This window comes from Emys orbicularis, chromosome 3 (genome assembly GCF_028017835.1).
Source record: "Emys orbicularis isolate rEmyOrb1 chromosome 3, rEmyOrb1.hap1, whole genome shotgun sequence".
NCBI lineage: Eukaryota > Metazoa > Chordata > Testudines > Emydidae > Emys > Emys orbicularis.
Window position 1 is genome coordinate 51,427,346 of NC_088685.1, and position 19,714 is coordinate 51,447,059.

General features: G+C 39.9%; 1 protein-coding gene across 1 annotated transcript in view; it reads right to left on the reverse strand.

Moving 5' to 3' along the window:
- Window positions 1-2,194: 2,194 nt before the first annotated feature.
- The window catches only part of KHDRBS2 (KH RNA binding domain containing, signal transduction associated 2), a 580,284-nt gene continuing 562,764 nt past the window's right edge, over window positions 2,195-19,714 (reverse strand). Inside the window, exon 9 of the mRNA XM_065401399.1 lies at window positions 2,195-2,292. Coding sequence (XP_065257471.1) covers window positions 2,195-2,292 — 98 coding nt within the window. The remainder of the gene's footprint in view (window positions 2,293-19,714) is intronic.

The following is a 19,714-nucleotide window of genomic DNA, read 5'->3' on the forward strand; positions in this document are numbered from 1 at the left end:
AGTGAACACAGTTGGAAAGAATTATTGATGTTAAGCCTTTAAAATGTTAATGAAAAGAAATACAGAAAAATATATCAAATTATTGTCACAGAGGAAAAGAGACTCAATTAAAAACGATCAGGTATGGCATAGCTTACCTGAACACTTCTCAGTACATCTGCTGCTTAGCTGTCCATTGCCTGTGCGTCCCTGAAATAGCGAGACAGAACAAACTCAATGTAATCAATAGGTAACCTACTGAATCCACTTTAACAACATTTCAGATTCAAATGACAGGACATATGCTTCACAAACTATTCAAAAAAGTTAGCATGCAACTCCAGCTGCAAGAGATTTTGTTCACAAACCGAACAGCAATAGGCCTGTCTTTGTTCTCATCAAAAAAGTAAACCAATCACATTGACAAAAAGCCACCGTAAACAAAAAAACTGTATTTAAAGGATTAACAGTTTTGGAATCCCTACTATCAAGTCTTGAGGTTTTTTTCATCAAAATTTAGGTTATATATTTGTTGTTAGCAAGAGTTGCATTACTATTATTGTTAATTTTAGTTCTGTTTATTACCTTCAGGGTTATATCTTGTAAAATAATTTTGTTGCCACTAGTTAATGTTAATTAGTTGTTTTAATAGCCTATATACCTATTTGTTATGGTTTGGTAGGTTTACTTTTTTAACTATCAGTAACTTAATAACTGAGAATATTTAACATTACTGTTGCATACTCAAAATTACAGAGTTACTATTAGTGTTACCTGTTTAACGTTTAGTCATCCTTTGAGTCCTGCGACATATTTCCTTAATAATCATCAGCCATCAAGTCTGATAGTCTCAAAAGAAATATCAGCCCTCTAAACTGCCTTCAAGGGCGGTGATATTTAGCACTGAAAATTACAAATAAAGTTTTTGAAGTTGAATAGCAATAACTGGGCAGTGACACTGATGATTTGTTTGTCAAGACAGATTGTTATATACTATGCAAATGCAGTCAACGCACTCCTCTGAGTGAAAACAAGTATGTGAATCTATGCAATGCTTACATGTTGAATGGGATATTTAATGTGCGGGGAAACTCAAAGGTTGAAGAACTAGCATTTAGACAGTCTAACAGTGGTAAGTGGTAATCTTACCTCTTTAAACTCCATTACATTCTCACGAGAGACATGCTAATACAAACAAGTCAATCAGAGTTTGTGTTTAGCAAGATCAAGCTTAGAGGATAGTTTAAAATCCATTTATTGTTCTAAAGCAATTTTTTCCATTAACATGTTATACATTAGTGTTTACTAACCATGATTCATGTAACAGTTTAGTTTGTTAACTTTTAAATTATTTAACAACCATAAGTTATTAATACAACTTTTAAAGTCTTACACAAAATTCTTAAAACAAGCTTGGGTTCATTTTTGTAATTTTTATATATAAAACATTTTAGGCATCTCTTGAAAAAGAAATAAAGCAGGCATTTAAAGCTAGAAAACAAGTAATTCCAAATTTAGTTTGTTACAAAAGGTTTCAGCTTTATTGACAAATTATGGCAAACATATTTGACAGAATTATGGTTTCCTATTTAGAGAAGCTTACACATGGAACTTTATGTGATTTTTTTTAACAAATACAGGTTAAAACACTGAACAAATTCAGTTAGCTACATACATACAGTAGCTGCTTGTTTTCAACCCCATTAAAACAGCATTTAAAATTAAATTTACAAACTTAATATCGAACATCTTAATCTAACTAACATATATTAAAAAAGACAGGTTAAAACATCTTATCTACATCTTGATTACTGTCTGGTTCAAAATAAAAAAATCATATTACAGTCTTCTAGCAACCCTAAACAAAAACTCAGCCTTAGCTAGTATGTAGAGAGACTCAAGATCTGTAACAGCATCATGCTTTCTTTTTTTTTAAGTTACACACAACAATGAATAACAACCAAGAGAACATCATCCTTCAAATGGTTTATAGACAATGCTTGCCAAAGTTATTTTTTTAAGTCCGTGTTATAAAATAATACTAATGCCAATGTCACTCCAATGTTATAGGAAATACAAGTAGTACACAGGGTAATCATGAGCAGTAATCCCTAGGATAGAAAAGAAATGGACTATTACTTGTCTTGTTGCTGTTTATGTGGAGACCACAGGCTATTAATTGTCTTTGAGTTGAGGTCACAGATGAGGAGGACCTTCAATATCTACCATAGGGGTGTTCCCTGTAACCCCCTCGGGCTGACCTTGGAGGTGGTGCCTTTAGGCTGGAACGGGTTGTGGCCCATTCTTCTTGTGCTAAAAACAGAAGAAGAGAACAGTTTTTGTAAAAGACTAAATCTGAAAGAGCAAAAAGATATCAGTGACTGTCAAAGATCCCAAGGATCCTGGTTGTGTGTTTAACAAACACAAACTGAGGGTAGCTTTATCATCCATTGCTTTGTCCGTCCTAAAATCTTAAGAAGGTTTGACTGTCCGCTTATAGAATTTGCAGTAAAGATTAGCATATCTCATTCCTTCTCTTTCAGCAGAGCGTGAATATCCAGTTTACTGGTAATGCAGTCAGCTCTGGAAAAAACACAGCATTAGTGTGCCAGCTCAGAACGTATTCTATACAGAGCTTCTAACATCCTAAGCTAAAGCACCAAAGGGAATAATATTTTATGCCACTGATATGTTAATAAGATTAGGAGTTGAATCATAATTGAAATACATTTGATTTTCCACTTCCATTTTGGACCAAAAAGAGGGAAATGAAATAATGGAAGGAACAATACCTGGAAATGAGGCAAGTGCATTAAGTGAAGAAGTTCTACCTCCTAGCTATTACTGTGGGTGGCAGCATTCCCATCAACTTCTGAATGAGTTTTGTTTTCATGACAGTGAAGTACTCAGAAAGAAATAAGTTAATATGCTTAACACTGGCAGACTGGTACATGGATTGTGTTGGTCTATTATTATAAATCAGATGTGTATGAAAGTTAGCTCTCCTAAGGCAGCAGACATGAAAATGAAAGCCCAAGAGGATAGAAAAGAGGTGTGTTCCAATGATTAAAGAAATAACTAGGACTCAAAACCAGGAGCTCTAATCCCAAATCTCACACTCAGCAATTCAGCCAAGCTAAATGCTGGCACCTCCTTGTGGTGGATGTCAAGTGCAGGTACTCCATAGGGAATGGGTACGGTGGCCAGATAAAATGGATTGGCAAATGATTTAAAGATGGCATTCTTTTAAGGAGTGGAGAAAGGGGGTTAAGGGCTCCCACGACTGGTCAACCTTCATAAGAACATAAGAACATAAGAAAGGCCGTACTGGGTCAGACCAAAGGTCCATCTAGCCCAGTATCTGTCTACCGACAGTGGCCAATGCCAGGTGCCCCAGAGGGAGTGAACCTAACAGGCAATGATCAAGTGATCTCTCTCCTGCCATCCATCTCCATCCTCTGACGAACAGAGGCTAGGGACACCATTCTTACCCATCCTGGCTAATAGCCATTTATGGACTTAGCCACCATGAATTTATCCAGTCCCCTTTTAAACATTGTTATAGTCCTAGCCTTCACAACCTCCTCAGGTAAGGAGTTCCACAAGTTGACTGTGCGCTGCGTGAAGAAGAACTTCCTTTTATTTGTTTTAAACCTGCTGCCTATTAATTTCATTTGGTGACCCCTAGTTCTTGTATTATGGGAATAAGTAAATAACTTTTCCTTATCCACTTTCTCAACATCACTCATGATTTTATATACCTCTATCATGTCCCCCCTTAGTCTTCTCTTTTCCAAACTGAAGAGTCCTAGCCTCTTTAATCTTTCCTCATATGGGACCCTCTCTAAACCCTTAATCATTTTAGTTGCTCTTTTCTGAACCTTTTCTAGTGCTAGAATATCTTTTTTGAGGTGAGGAGACCACATCTGTACACAGTATTCGAGATGTGGGCGAACCATGGATTTATATAAGGGCAATAATATATTCTCAGTCTTATTCTCTATCCCCTTTTTAATGATTCCTAACATCCTGTTTGCTTTTTTGACCGCCTCTGCACACTGCGTGGACATCTTTAGAGAACTATCCACGATGACGCCAAGATCTTTTTCCTGACTCGTTGTAGCTAAATTAGCCCCCATCATGTTGTATGTATAGTTGGGGTTATTTTTTCCAATGTGCATTACTTTACATTTATCCACATTAAATTTCATTTGCCATTTTGTTGCCCAATCACTTAGTTTTGTGAGATCTTTTTGAAGTTCTTCACAATCTGCTTTGGTCTTAACTATCTTGAGCAGTTTAGTATCATCTGCAAACTTTGCCACCTCATTGTTTACTCCTTTATCCAGATCATTTATGAATAAGTTGAATAGGATTGGTCCTAGGACTGACCCTTGGGGAACACCACTAGTTACCCCTCTCCATTCTGAGAATTTACCATTAATTCCTACCCTTTGTTCCCTGTCCTTTAACCAGTTCTCAATCCATGAAAGGACCTTCCCTTTTATCCCATGACAGCTTAATTTACGTAAGAGCCTTTGGTGAGGGACCTTGTCAAAGGCTTTCTGGAAATCTAAGTACACTATGTCCACCGGATCCCCCTTGTCCACATGTTTGTTGACCCCTTCAAAGAACTCTAATAGATTAGTAAGACACGATTTCCCTTTACAGAAACCATGTTGACTATTGCTCAAGAGTTTATGTTTTTCTATGTGTCTGACAATTTTGTTCTTTACTATTGTTTCAACTAATTTGCCCGGTACCGACGTTAGACTTACCGGTCTGTAATTGCCGGGATCACCCCTAGAGCCCTTTTTAAATATTGGCGTTACATTAGCTAACTTCCAGTCATTGGGTACCGAAGCCGATTTAAAGGACAGGTTACAAACCTTAGTTAATAGTTCCGCAACTTCACATTTGAGTTCTTTCAGAACTCTTGGGTGAATGCCATCTGGTCCCGGTGACTTGTTAATGTTGAGTTTATCAATTAATTCCAAAACCTCCTCTAGTGATACTTCAATCTGTGACAGTTCCTCAGATTTGTCACCTACAAAAGCCAGCTCAGGTTTGGGAATCTCCCTAACATCCTCAGCCGTGAAGACTGAAGCAAAGAATCCATTTAGTTTCTCCGCAATGACTTTATCATCTTTAAGCGCTCCTTTTGTATTTTCATCGTCAAGGGGCCCCACTGGTTGTTTAGCAGGCTTCCTGCTTCTGATGTACTTAAAAAACATTTTGTTATTACCTTTGGAGTTTTTGGCTAGCCGTTCTTCAAACTCCTCTTTGGCTTTTCTTATTACACTCTTGCACTTAAGTTGGCAGTGTTTGTGCTCCTTTCTATTTGCCTCACTAGGATTTGACTTCCACTTTTTAAAGGAAGTCTTTTTATCTCTCACTGCTTCTTTTACATGGTTGTTAAGCCACGGTGGCTCTTTTTTAGTTCTTTTACTGTGTTTCTTAATTTGGGGTATACATTGAAATTGGGCCTCTATTATGGTGTCTTTAAAAAGGGCCCATGCAACTTGCAGGGATTTCACTTTAGTCACTGAACCTTTTAACTTTTGTCTAACTAACCCCCTCATTTTTGTATAGTTCCCCCTTTTGAAATTAAAGGCCACAGTGTTGGGCAGTTGAGGTGTTCTTCCCACCACAGGGATGTTGAATGCTATTGTATTATGGTCACTATTTCCAAGCGGTCCCGCTATAGTTACCTCTTGGACCAGCTCCTGCGCTCCACTCAGGATTAAATCTAGAGTCGCCTCTCCCCTTGTGGGTTCCCGTACCAGCTGCTCCATGAAGCAGTCATTTAAAGTATCGAGAAATTTTATCTCTGCATTTCGTCCTGAAGTGAAATGTTCCCAGTCAATATGGGGATAATTGAAATCCCCCACTATTATTGGGTTCTTAATTTTGATAGCCTCTCTAATTTCCCTTAGCATTTCATCATCACTATTACTGTCCTGGTCAGGTGGTCGATAATAGATCCCTAATGTTATATTTTTACTAGAGCATGAAATTTCTATCCATAGAGACTCTATGGAACCTGTGGATTCGCTTAAGAATCCTTCCTCCAGTATAGCTCCCCCTTAGCCCGCAAACGGGGGAAGTTTTGAGGTCCGAGCAGTGGATTGGCTGGGACCTGAATGGGAAAGGAGGAGGGTTGACAGAACCCTTGAGTATATGGAAATGATGACGGAATTACCTGAACTGTAAAATTTTGTCTGCCGGATATTCCCAGATATTTAAGGATGAGGTTGTGGCCTTCTTAAAACCACATCCAGTGCCTCCTGTATTTTTTCCGATACAGCTGGTCAAAAGAGGGCTTTTTGCTGGCACAGCCTTAGGTATAAATACCCACCCTGCTCTTCCCGTTACCTGTGGCAGAGGGGATAAAGTCCTCCCTCCAACCGAGTTTGGCTGAACTACTTCCTGCCTCTTCCTTGAAGCAAATTCCCTCTCTTGGGAGGAAGGGGCCTTAAAGGGAGCAACAACCCCTTTTCTTCTAATCTGCTGGCCACGCCACCCTTGCAACTCCCCTTTTCTGTCAAGCTGGACAAAGGGTTCCAGCAGCTTTAAAACCTTAACATTTACAACACTGTGCTTCTGAGATACTACAGTTGTGGCCTATAAGGAAATATAGCAGTATCCTTGAAACCACAGGGTGGCCAATGTAGACTTTTTACTTATGATCATTGTGCTGATATTACATGTACATCGTGAAGATTAATATTTGTACTATTATAAGTGCTAGGAATTCTTGTGTTTGTTTTGAGGGGAAATTTGCATATTTTAACTTGCATAAGAAAATGGACACCTGGAAAGAAAAGGCTGGAAAGAAGTTTGAAAGGAGAGTCTACAGTGGCTGAAAGGAAGCCAAAGGAAAAGATGGGTTGACATAATCAAGAAAAAGCTTTGAGAGCACAATAAAAAGCAGGAGGAAATGGTAAATTGCAAAGAGTGGAGAAGTCTGGTATAGTTGTCTTAAAATAATTAATTGAGTGGTATCTCAAAATATATGCCCTTTACCCTAGCCTAAAGTGAGAGTATCTTTCTCCACTTACAAGACGGGCAATGTAATGATACAAATTGGACTATTCAATTTCATAAATTTTGACAGGGACCTGAAAATTATTTCATCTGCTTAGATTTAAAATTTAACTACTTCCATCTTTACAAATGCGCATGCTTTATTTTTCATGTATTTAGTATTACGCAAAATGTGTCTCCCTAAGAAGGCAGCCATTTAAAATGGATTTCCCAGGTCAAGATTGACAGTGCACAAACTAATAGGATGATTCCCTGATTCTTCTGTTGACCTGTCCTGTTAGGTGGAATTGGAGACATGTAGAGCACTGCCAAGTTCTCCAGACTCAGTGTGGCAGGTGATGCTCACTTTTCCAGGATATAAGTGAGGTGGGAATGGCCCCTTTAGGCACACATAGCTAGTGTGTGGTACTGAGCAATACTCAGAGGGGGACCCTAGCACCAGCAAAGCCTGGAAGGAAGACGTGGGCTGGTGTTTCCTTTATTCTGTTAACTTGTTAAAAAAAAAACCCACCAAGAAGGGGATGAGTTGTGAAGCAACATACATTTGTTAGCTGTTTTGGATCAAGGTGAAAACCCTACTTGTTCAAGGACGATATGTACATAATTGTACTCTGTTGTGTAATATTCTAATTTAATTCCTAACAAGCTCAGTGGCTCCATTCTCAAGCTTTGTGGGACCCAAGATGCAGCGTTGAGGGGAATCTAACCATTTCTTTTTTGCCCCCTTTCCTCCACTTCTAGAAGAGGGAGATCAGGATATGAGATGTCAAGTCAGTGCCTGGCCACAGGACTCACCAAAGCATGAGTTGCCATGTTGTGCATGTATTCTTTGTGCCTTAAGCCCGCCCTGAGCATTAAAGAATATGTAGTCATTTTGTTTCATTTTTTTAAAAATCACCAAAACATGAGACTAAAACTTTCTATAGAAAGGAAGATACGTACAAACATTATAAAGGAAGATTAAAAAATCAAGAGGATATTAATAATAATTTTCCAGAAAGATAGCCGTATTGCCTGAAATTGAGCCTGCTGTTTGATTTATGGAATGATACTCTTGAATTAAATATAAAGTAAAACTTTAAAATCTTCATCTCCATTTAGAAATGTCACAATTTTTCTTTTTTTAAACCAGGCTGGTTAGAGTGGAAGGGAAAGCACCTTCTAGAACAGTCAGAGAGTTGAGGTAATGGTCCCCCATATTTCAACTGGCTTCAGTGGCTGTAGAATACTTGCTGAAGCTCTCTCCTCCATTCTTTCCTTTGATAGTTTATTTATGCACTTTATTTATGAAGGAGATAAAGTGACAAAGAATCAAGTGAAACTAACATGTATGGAGAGTTCCATTCTGCCCTATGTCTTAAAAAACCCTGCATCAGTAAAAAACAAATAATTGGGAAAAGTAGTTGTATCTTTGCCTGCTCCCAGGCCAGCAACATTTACACTGTAAAATGCTCTTTTTTAAAAAAAAAATCTTTTTGCACATCTGGTGAGTCCAAGGTACAAATAGGTGCTTTCAGCGGATATGGTCAGTGTTTCGACCATACATAAAACCCTATATAGGATTAGATCTACTCTTCACAGAACAGTACCTCCTTCTGTCTGCTGAATCCATAATATGCTTCCTAGTCATTTCCTTACATTGCATAACATAGCGTGGCACAGTAATCACAGCGAGAAAGGTGTGAGAAATAAGTAATTTTGAACTGAAACTCTGTGGTACAAAAAGCTTAGTCAACATACATATGATGTGTGTGTTTGTGTTGCTAAATTGTGACTTGGCCACCACTCCTACACAGGTAAATAAGGGCCCATTTTACATCTCTAGATGGGTTATACCTGGTCCTTGGGCATGGGTGTGCAGGACAAGAGGGATGGTACACGCCCACTTACTCTGTAGTCAATGGGAAGGGACAGAATCTTGGCTTCATCCTCCTAACTAATTGGCCAAAGCTGTGGGTATTGTAATTTACTGCTGATTAGAGCTGTGCAGGAATCAGAAGGACCATTTGGCAGGAAATTCTGCAATTTTGAAATATATTTTCATTTTGAACTGGAACAAAAACACAGAATTTTGAAACTGCCTGCGAAATGAATCAAACTATTTTGTTCCAATAAAATTGAAACACTTTGTTCCAGTTTCAATTTTAATATAAAACACAATAAAATTCTAAAATGCCATTTAGAACCCAAAATTGAAACATTCCATTCTGATAAAGTCAAAACAAAACATTTTATGGAATGCTTCACTTCAATTTGCTTTTGAAAATGAAATTTTATTGAAATTGACAAGTTGATGTGGAAAGTTTTGATTTTGATGAGACAGCATTTTCTGACAGAATAACATTCAACCAACTCTACTGTTGGGCAGGCCAGCAGCAAATTACCACCCTACTGGAAAAAGGAGAAAGCAGAGAAGGAATTGTGCCTCAAAGGGGTGTGTATGAATCAAAATGCCTCCCGGGACTACTCCTGGGTTGGTGCTGGAAGTCACAGTCTAGTTCATATGATTTTAAAATGTGTCTGAAATCAACAGAGCTACTTGCATGATTTGGCCCCACATTGTCCCACTTTGTATGTGGATGAGAGCAGAATCAAGACCTACAAGTTTATTCTGCCTGAAAACTATATCAGCTATAGAAAATTAGGAAAGTGTAATAAGAAAAGTGTAATACAAAGTTTCTTTTTTAACAAGAACACATATGGGATGACATTATAAAAGGGAAGAATGATAATTACTTATGTTAAGTGTTTGATATTTTCAATACTAACAAGTCAACATATTAACTGCTTATTCATGTAACGTAAAATGCAACTCTCTAAAGAGGGCAACTCCATTGAAGTCAAGTGGATTGTCCCACTTTCACCAGGGATGATTTTGGCCCTGCGATAATAGAATGTAGATGTGGAAAAATCTAATAGATTTTCAACTTCATTCCTCTGCAAGGGCGGCTTACAGCCCTCTGGATGAGGAAATTTATTCCTGTTTTAAAGATCACCTTGTATCAAAAAAAGATCAGCTTTAGGAAATGTACACGATCTAATACTAATGTAAATGAACTACTACATATCTTCTAGACTATAAATTGTCCTAACTTCTGTTTTAAAAAGAAAAACAATTCCTGAAGTTCAGAAACGAATGCTTTCTAGTCATCTGTCTTTGAAGTTTGGCATGCAGAGCCTATTGTGGAGATCACTTGGTATCTTTTTAAAATTCCAAAAATATGAAAATGATATTTCATAAAATATTCCACACATGAAAACTATTATTGTGCTTTTATTTTGCTAGGGACCACAAGCATTTCTGAAACATGAATCCAGTCTCTCATAAAAAGTCAGGTTACTCATCATTTTCACAGATGACTAATTGGAACATCTAATCATGGCAGAGATACTGCAATCACAAAGGTAAATTATATTTCAAAGTACCCAGAAGGAGCAATAATATGTAAAACTCTTTAGCTTGTCCTAACTAAGCGATCATGTTTTTATTTTTAAAACATCATTGATGTCTGTGGTTAGTAAGTGAATAATTGGATAGCTCTAGAGTAAATATGTAGGCAACAGAATTTGTAACGAAAATACATTTTCTGAATAAGGAAACACAAAAGGTATGGAAACAAAAGTGAAGATATAAAAGATGCCTTCTTATAAAAAAGAAATATAAAAAAAAATACAGTACTAAAGTATATCACATAGTCTACTATTCTTTCAGAAGGAATGACTTAGACTTCTGTTGCACTTCCCATCCCTTCCTCCCCCTGAGATGTTCAGAATGTTCTTTTGTGGATTATCAAGGTTTTTATGGTCACACAAAACCAAAGTTTACTGTGGAAAGCTATCACCTGGAGGGCTGAAGAAGTGGCAGACAATATGATATAAACCTAAATCCTCAGGTCTCTTACACCCAAAGGGGAATAGTTTCCCATATACTGAATTTAAAAGTACAGCCTCTACAGTTTGTTTCATTATACTCTTTGAAAATGGTATTTTGCTCTAAATGTGTTGTGGCTTCAATTACCCTTTGCTGAAGTGTGAGTGGATTTCCAGGGAAGCCTTGGGGAGATGTAAGATTTAGATGAAAAAAAGGAGAAGCAATTTATTTATATAAATAAAAATGACTAAAATAACAACAGGCACAGTAGGTGCACAACACAAAGACAAAATAATAACATTCGCCCACCTCAGGCTCCCTCCAATACCCTCATATAGAAGAGAAATCTACAGTCCTTCAGCCAGAGTTCACATAGTATAAAAATGACATTGCATCTCCCAGATGACTAGCTTATTTTTACTGGCAAACATTGTTCCTAGAGTAACTCTCTGCTGCTTTCTGTACCCACATCTGATTTTGGGAAAAGAGGAAAGTCCTAATTTGCAGCCCATGGCTCCCTGCTCCATCCCAGGTCACATCTTCTCATGGCAATCAAAAGTTAGTTCCTTGCCTTCTACCTCCTTAAGGGAATATAGCTGATTTTTACCAGCCCACGTAGAGGGGGAAGTCATCCTTCCCCTAAGATAGAGAAGGAGTTCAACTAGGGCATGTATATCTTTAAAATGAATGATGCCCGTTTTTCTTGTTTGCTAGACCAAAATAATGAAATGCGCTGAGCGCATCTTAGTTGTACCCTATTGACAGCAATACCAAGTAGCAGGCTCAGAGTTGTATGTGTATGCCACCAGAGGCTTCCCAGTTGTACCTAGAGGATCAGATTGTAGCCATTCCTGATGCTACAGACAACATTTCTATGCAAATCACACAAGGGAACAGGAAGTAGAAGCCTAAACCTTCACCTTGGAAACCACTTGAGCTCCACTAGCTGTTAGTAGTTTCTTTCCTGTGGAAAGAGCCAGACACTAGGGGGCGACATTACACACACTTACTGATCCACATTATGCCCATACTTTTCAAAATGACATTCTCAGCCACTAGTAGAGCTTCAGCAGCAATACCAGCAGCCATCTTGGAGACAAACAAAGGAATGAACCTCTCAGTTTAACTCTGGACCTGGAAACCTAGAGGGGGAGAACAGGCAAATCATCTAATCAATAGTCTTGCCAGTGCAGCACTGTTCTCTGTTGTAGATTGTAAGGTCTGTGAGGCAAGGAATGTCATTTTCCATATAGTTGTGCAGCACATGGCATAATGGAGCTCCTCTCTGGTTGGCCTCTGTGCGCTATTATAATAAAAATGAAATAAATTTACCAGTGTTTTGTGCATTGGGAGATTATTTTGCAGGTGCCTACATCTGAGGATCAGGAAGAGTTTCCCAATGTGCTGCCTAAATTTTCCCTTTGTTAATTTCATCCATAATTCCAAGCTTTACCCTTTTTTACTTTCAACAGGACTACTCACACTAGAAAGCACTATGTGTGGTAATATCCCTAAGATGGAACCAAAACAGACTCCTGTGTATCAGCCATTTATGTATTTATTTTCACAATCAGGGAGAACCACCCTAAGTGTTTGGTTCCTCTATATCAGAGGTGGGCAACCTGTGGCCCGCGGGCCGCACACGGCCTGTCGGGTAACCTGCTGTCGGGCCACGAGACAGTTTGTTTACATTGACTGTCCGCAGGCATGGCCGCTCACAGCTCCCTGTGGCCACGGTTCGCTGTTCTCTCTGTTCGCCATTCTCTCGCTCACTGTCTCGCGACCCACCAGCGGATTACCCTGACGGGCCACATGCGGCCCATGGGTCACAGGTTGCCCACCACTGCTCTATATGAACATGTGTCCTTCCCCTCCATACCTCATTCTAGGGTTTTTTTCCTCTCTCCCCTCCCTTTACTCCAATCCAAATGCCTTTCTTTTTTCTGTCCTTCAGAGACACAACAGGTAAATCCCACTGCAGGGAGAGCAGCACTTTTTCTCTCAATCAAGTTAATCCACCTAACACCCCATGAGATATGCATTATCTCCAGTTTACAGATCGGGAATAGGAAACAGAGAGGTGATATGCCTTGCTGTAAATCAAACAGTGAGTTAGAAGGAGATTTAGCATTAAGACTCACTCATTCCTGACTCCTGGTTCTGAGCTCATTTCACTAGACGATATTTCCTCTTGCAGTGTTGCCCAAGTGTTGTACTAAATGCTGAATACATTTTAATATCACACCTACATGAGCATTAAATGTGTTTCAGCATCAGAGTTAATGCAATGAGATTTCTTTATCATAGGTCACTGTGACTGTCTCATTTAATGGCTAGCAAGTCAATAGCTTTGTGTTTGCCATCTGAGAAGGCAATAGGCATAAGATCTTGTGTCAGTAAAATAGATTGTGATCAGCAATCTAAGGATGTGAAACACACACAATTATGACAGAGCAATGGTACAAAGGTACTAGCTCAGTCTCAAATGAATCAAACCAGTGATCTAATTTCAGTGCCTGCTCCAAGAAACTGGCAACTAGCCAAAGGTGGAAACACCAGTTAGTCAACAAGCAAGTGTGCAGTGCTCTTTCATGTGGATCAGTGTCAAAATAACAAACATGGTATGTTCTGTATGAAAAGCACAGCATACTGCGCAGGTCACATATAAAGGTAAGAGCACACAAAATAGATCAGTTATCTTCTATCTACACTAAGCTTCATACAGCATTTCACTTAGGCTGAGTTCATATTATTTCACCAGTTGCATACTTAAGTTTTGCCTTTCTTTCCCTTCTGGTTTACACTCAGCTCTATACTCAATGTCCTACATTTCCATGACCTTCCTTCTGGCCAAGAAACCGCTGCTCTCAAATTAGATGGGGGCCTCTTCCTTTCAGCTCGGGTCTCTGTAGTACTAACAGTTTTCATTTTATTTGTACTGTAGTTTATCCTTTAAATCCATATAAAGGGAAGTTATTAACAACCAAGGTTCACACTACAGTTATAGCTATGTTTTGAGGAGTGTGGAGCTGCTCTGGTCAAGGTACTATAGAGCAATTCTGTATGAAGGAGCAATTCTCATCCACCCTCCTTTATGATAGTAAGTGATTTTAAAGCAACCAAATGTTTCTGAGTGTTAAGAAAAACAAGCTGACCCACCATGTTGCCATTTTTCAAGGAACCTCAAATTTAAATTATTGATTTCACTATCAAAAATAAAAATAATGCCTGTGAAATGCCAGAAAAATCTGCATATTTCCATGTAGTAGTAGCTTGAAATATTTGAGCAATCTTGGTAAACTATTCTACTTTGATTACATTGATTCATCCAGACCCAGCAAGGGTCAAAGATTTTCTTCTGATGGGCTCCACACCAACCATTGTTGTTTTATGTACATGATATTACATCACCTACTGCACAGCACTGCACAGCTTCCTGAACCCCAACAGATAGATTCTGTAACTGACAACAGCCTGGTGTTGGGTAGCTCAGGTAGGGATTGTGCCTCAAAAGACACAGTGTGCTGGGGGAGAATGCACAATGTCTCTCTGGATGGTGCAGCCAACTCTGTGCACCCTAACTAGCTCTGCTGGCCATAGCATTGCCATGGTCTCTCACCCACCTTGTCTCATTTAGGGTAGATCAGGCACTAAGGCATCAATTCCTACATTCTCTGGGGCATAGGGATTGTGATTGTCCCTGGTATTGGCATGGTTGGATGCATTGGAGGGAAATGCTTTTGCATTCTTGCCAACTCTGTGCATCTGCACAAGGGCCAGGGTGCACCTAGCCCCAATGTGGAGACCTCCTGAATGGACCATTCTGATTCAAAAAGGTCAGTTTTTATTATTACAATTGCATGGTAGTACAACTGAAAATGAGACCCTTTTTGTGATTTCCTTACTGTAATAAAAAGGCATTTTCTAACAATAATGGCTTTATCTAGTTAATTTTATGTTTGGATTTATTAAACAAAGAATGCTAAAAACAATACTTTATCGAACAGGGAGCTCAGAAGCAGAATACTGAAGTGACTTATTTCTCCCACAGCTTTCACATACTCACCTACCTAGCTGCATCCCTGATCTGTTCTCTTTTTAATAGCTTCTTTTCTATGGGAGCCCACAAATGCTGCTACTTCTGAGAAGGAACAAGCTGCAGTTACCACCACAGAACATGAAATCTGTATTTGAAGCCAGATCTACTGGAATCGAGGGTTTTGATTCCGGCCCTTTCACATGTGTTCTGGTATATAGTAAATTTCAGAGTGAGGGTAATTTGACTTGAAGGCCATATAGCACTCAGCAGAGAGGCTAGCATGATCTCCATGACAGAATCACAAAGATAGGGATCTGAAAAGGGAATGTGAAACAGGGGAGGCAGAAAACTTGGGGACATGTTTTGAGGATCACAAGAAGGGAGATGCTATTGAAGGACAGTGTGGAAGTATATACTGGAGGGGGTGAATAGAAAACTTACAGAGTCGAGGTTATGGAACAGAAGAATAGAGCTAGTCAGAGACATTGCAGTGGGAGGGAAGGGACAGGAGAAGAGAAGAGTGAGCCTGAAATCTTTCTACAGTACAGATAAACTATGGAGATGTATCCAAACTTCTGAGTGCTCATGTGATCCTTACACGTGGGTGCTCTAATTTTTTTGAGGTTTGCACATCAACAAACTGCCTAAAAACACAGAGAGTTTCCATGGCAAGATATTATTACTTTCCAAATGTATCACTTGTCTCTTGTGATTAAGATGGAGGTGTCAGTTGTAACTCTACAGTTAAGGTTGCTTAGAGATTTGCAGCTAAAGCAGAATTTTCATTTGCTACTCTGCAGTGAATTTTCCAACGTTAACACCTGTACAAAAGAGATTATAAGGGAATTTGTGAAAAACGTTTCATGCAGTGTGGAGGAAGAATCTGCCCATTCAGAATATTTAAAGTCCATCATTTTTGAAATCTAATGTTTCTTTTGGTCTCTAGAACATAACTTAAGTGTGATACTCTAAATGAACTGAGGCTGAGGCACACAAGATTATCAAACTGCTTCCATTGTCTGATGCTGCTCCCTCTGTATCCTATGCCCAGCCTAGCTTCCCTTTGCACAGACATACTAATCCTCATGCTCTGTCTGCCTCCTTGGTTACCTAGCTACAGCCTGCTAGCCCCCATCCTTAACTACCTCTGGGCCTTGACTTCTCCATGGCTCACCACTCCAGCCTTCCTGAGACAAATTAAGCTACAGCAGTGTGAGTCCCAGTCTGATGGACCTGGTAAGATTTATTGGACCAGGCCTCCCGCCTGGTGGATTGAAGGAGAATTGGTCTGGAGAGCAGAGTAACAAGATTCATTTTTCAGGTGACTTTGCCCGGAAGCCTTCCCTATTCCCTGCCCAGGTGAAGGGCTGGGAAAGGCTGAGAGAGTGAAAAAACAGGGAAGCCTTCCAGGCAATATTTCCTGACAAGGGAAGCTTATCGCTAAGCTACAAGGGCATCATCTCCATTTGAGGAACCTCAAGGTTCACCAGAGGAGAGCCTTGGGCCAACAGATCATAAAAGTTCAATCAAAGAGGAACTTCTGCTGCTACAGGTTTGGATGTCCAAGGGAGGCTGGGGCAGAGGGAAGAGCATGGATAAAAGGAAACACAGAGAAAGGATGAGGGGCGGCAAGAGCTATAGCCAGAGAACCAAAAAGGCAGGCAGGAGAGCAAGGCTAGGGACACGCACAGGCTGAAGAGCTGAAGAGTAGGGCCAGACTATTAGCAGGGAGACCTGGGCAGCCCTTGTTCCCCTTGGTTGCTGGCAACTCCTGCCCATCCTGATTCCATAACTTCCTGCACCATTGCCCAGACTTTCTCCTCAGTCCCACCACTCAAGTCAATTCCTCCCTCCTTGTCCCCAAATCCCCATTCTGTTCTAATTTCCAGCTGTAATATTACACTGCTCTACAGCCAAAATGCTTCTGAAATAAATGTAGTCAAACTTTACTAATTCTGGGTCACTGAGAATGAAAATGATGCTTAAAATTGTTGATTGGCTCTAGTTTTCAAGATATGCTATTGGGTCAGTATATACAACCCTTGACTTGGGAATGGCGCAGGATACGTGAGTTATAAAGGGAAGGGATCTCAATTTAAACCAGAAATGACTAAAATACATCTTTGACTGGATCTAGGAATAAATCTATGACTGGGTTTGGACAGTACTTGCTTTTTAGGCAAAACAATGAATGATGCAATCTGAAGCTGGTATTGCGTCATACATTATATGAATTGCATCATGTTATTCCTAGAAGTCATGGATGATGCAATCACAGCGAAGCTTACATCACTGCTGAACAAATTGCCCTATATCAGCTCTAGAAATCATACAGTGTCGTGCTCTCTTATTTGTCAGTGTTTGATTTTGCAAAGGGACACATTTCTGTTTAGCCAAAGTGAGCAGAGATGCCTCGTACTTGTGTGAACAGTGCAGATAACTTCTGCTATGTTTGTGGTGAAGTGACTTTTGCCTCACAAAAGCGCAGTATAACCACTATGGTTAAGAAAGCCTATCACCTTTATTTTGGCTGCAAAATTGGAGATCAGGACAAGAGGTGGGCCCCACACGTATGCTGCAACACTTGTGCAACAAATCTTCACCAGTGGTTGAACAGGAAAAGGAAATCTATGCCTTTTGCAGTGCCAATGATTTGGAGAGAGCCAACAGATCATACCAGCAATTGTTACTTCTGCATGGTGCCTCCAGTTGGGAAAGGTGTGTCAAAGAAGAAAAAGTGGACTGTGCATTATCCAAACATTCCATCAGCGATACGCCCAGTACCCCACGGAGAAGGACTGCTGGTTCCTGATGCACCAGAATCATTCTCACTTGAGTCAGACGAGGAAGAGGAAGAGGATGAAACTTCTGGTCCTGAACCATCAATGTCACAGGACCCACATTTTCTCCCATCCTCCTTCTCTGAACCACACCTCATAACACAAGGTGAACTGAATGACCTTGTTAGGGATTTGGAACTACCCAAGAGTAAGGCAGAGCTGTTGGGCTCCAGACTACAGCAGTGGAATTTCCTGGCAGGTGATGTTAGGGTTTCCATGTTCCGTGTCCGTCAAAAGGATCTTGTCCCATTCTTCTTCATGGAAGGTGATCTTGTAGCCTGCAACAACATCAATGGTGTGATGGCAGCCCTCAACATCGTTCACGATCCAGATGAGTGGAGACTGTTCATTGATTCATCCAAGACGAGTCTTAAAGCTGTTTTACTGCATAATGGCAATGTTTTGCCATCAATTCCAGTTGGTCATGCAGTCCATATGAAGGAAACCTATGACAACATGAAACAACTTTTGAGGTGCATAAACTATGACCAACATCAGTGGCAGCTTTGTGGCGATTTGAAGGTTGTTGCTCTCTTGCTTGGTCTGCAGACTGGATACCCAAAGTACTGCTGTTTTCTCTGCGAATGGGATAGTTGTGCAAGAGATTCCCACTACATCAAGAAAGATTGGCCACTCCGACAGTCATTGGAGCCTGGGAGGAAAAGTGTTCAGCATCCACCACTTGTTGAATCAAGGAAGATTTTGTTACCACCCTTACACATCAAGCTGGGTCTGATGAAGAACTTTGTCAAGGCCATTGACAAAACACAAGCAGCTTTCAAGTACCTCCGTGGAAAATTTCCAAGGTTAAGTGAAGCTAAGATAAAGGAAGGTGTCTTTGTTGGTCCTCAGATTCGTGAACTTCTTCAAGATGATGCATTTGACCATGCACTGCGTGGCAAGGAAAAGACGGCATGGAAAGCCTTCTGTAGGGATATTAAAGAAGGTACTAACAGTGATTCCCCCAAGTGACAGTGACCCCCTCATAATTTGTCCCCCACACTTTAAAATCCAACAGTTTCACCAAGTACAAAAATCTCTTGGGTCTTCTGTTAAAACTTGTAAGCTACTGTCTGTAGAAACCATTGATTATATCTATCCTGTAAAAGATACTTTACTACTATGTAAAACAAACAAGTTAACTGACTTTGTTCTTAAAGTAATTGATACAATGCAAACAAACACTATAAGCCGTTAAGTGACTTTCACTTCATTCAACGGCTCCTAGGACAGACCCCCACCCTCTGTGATTAAAGGGCCGGGAGTCTCAAATGAATTAGCACACACCCCAAAAGTGGTGGAGACAGTAAATTAAAATATGGTTAAGATATGGAATGTATGTTGATGAATGCTTGATGTACATAAATGGTTAGGGAGGTGCCAGCCTAAAAAGGGAGTATCCATCGGCCGAAGAATGTGTCAAGTAGGACCACCAGACAACCCCCTGAGGGTAAACTGGGATCCACCCCATCACCTGGAAGGATGAGAAACACAAACTTTGGACAGTGTGGAGCCACCAGGAATGTGCCACTTTGGACAGGAATGTGCCATCTGCTGATTGAGTCAGCAACAGCAGGATAAAACAGTTCCCATAGACTAACATAGGAATTAATTCCTATAAGAATGGACTCTCAAGACTGATGACTTTGAGTCTCTGGTTCTGCTGCCAACCTCCAGGAGCATCAGGTGCACCTGACACAGACTCGGCTCCATCCTCATGACCAAGATACCTGGCCAGTAACTTGGCATGAGCAACTTCTAGGCTGGTAACTATAACACCTATACAGAACTTGAATAAATAATTGTGTGAATGAATCTATATGTATATGTGTGTGTGTGTGTGTGTGTATAAGGAATAAGTGGTCAAACAACATTGTTTACTTTTATCTTTTGCTTTATCATTATATTTACAATAAATGTGGCATCTTTGCCTTATCC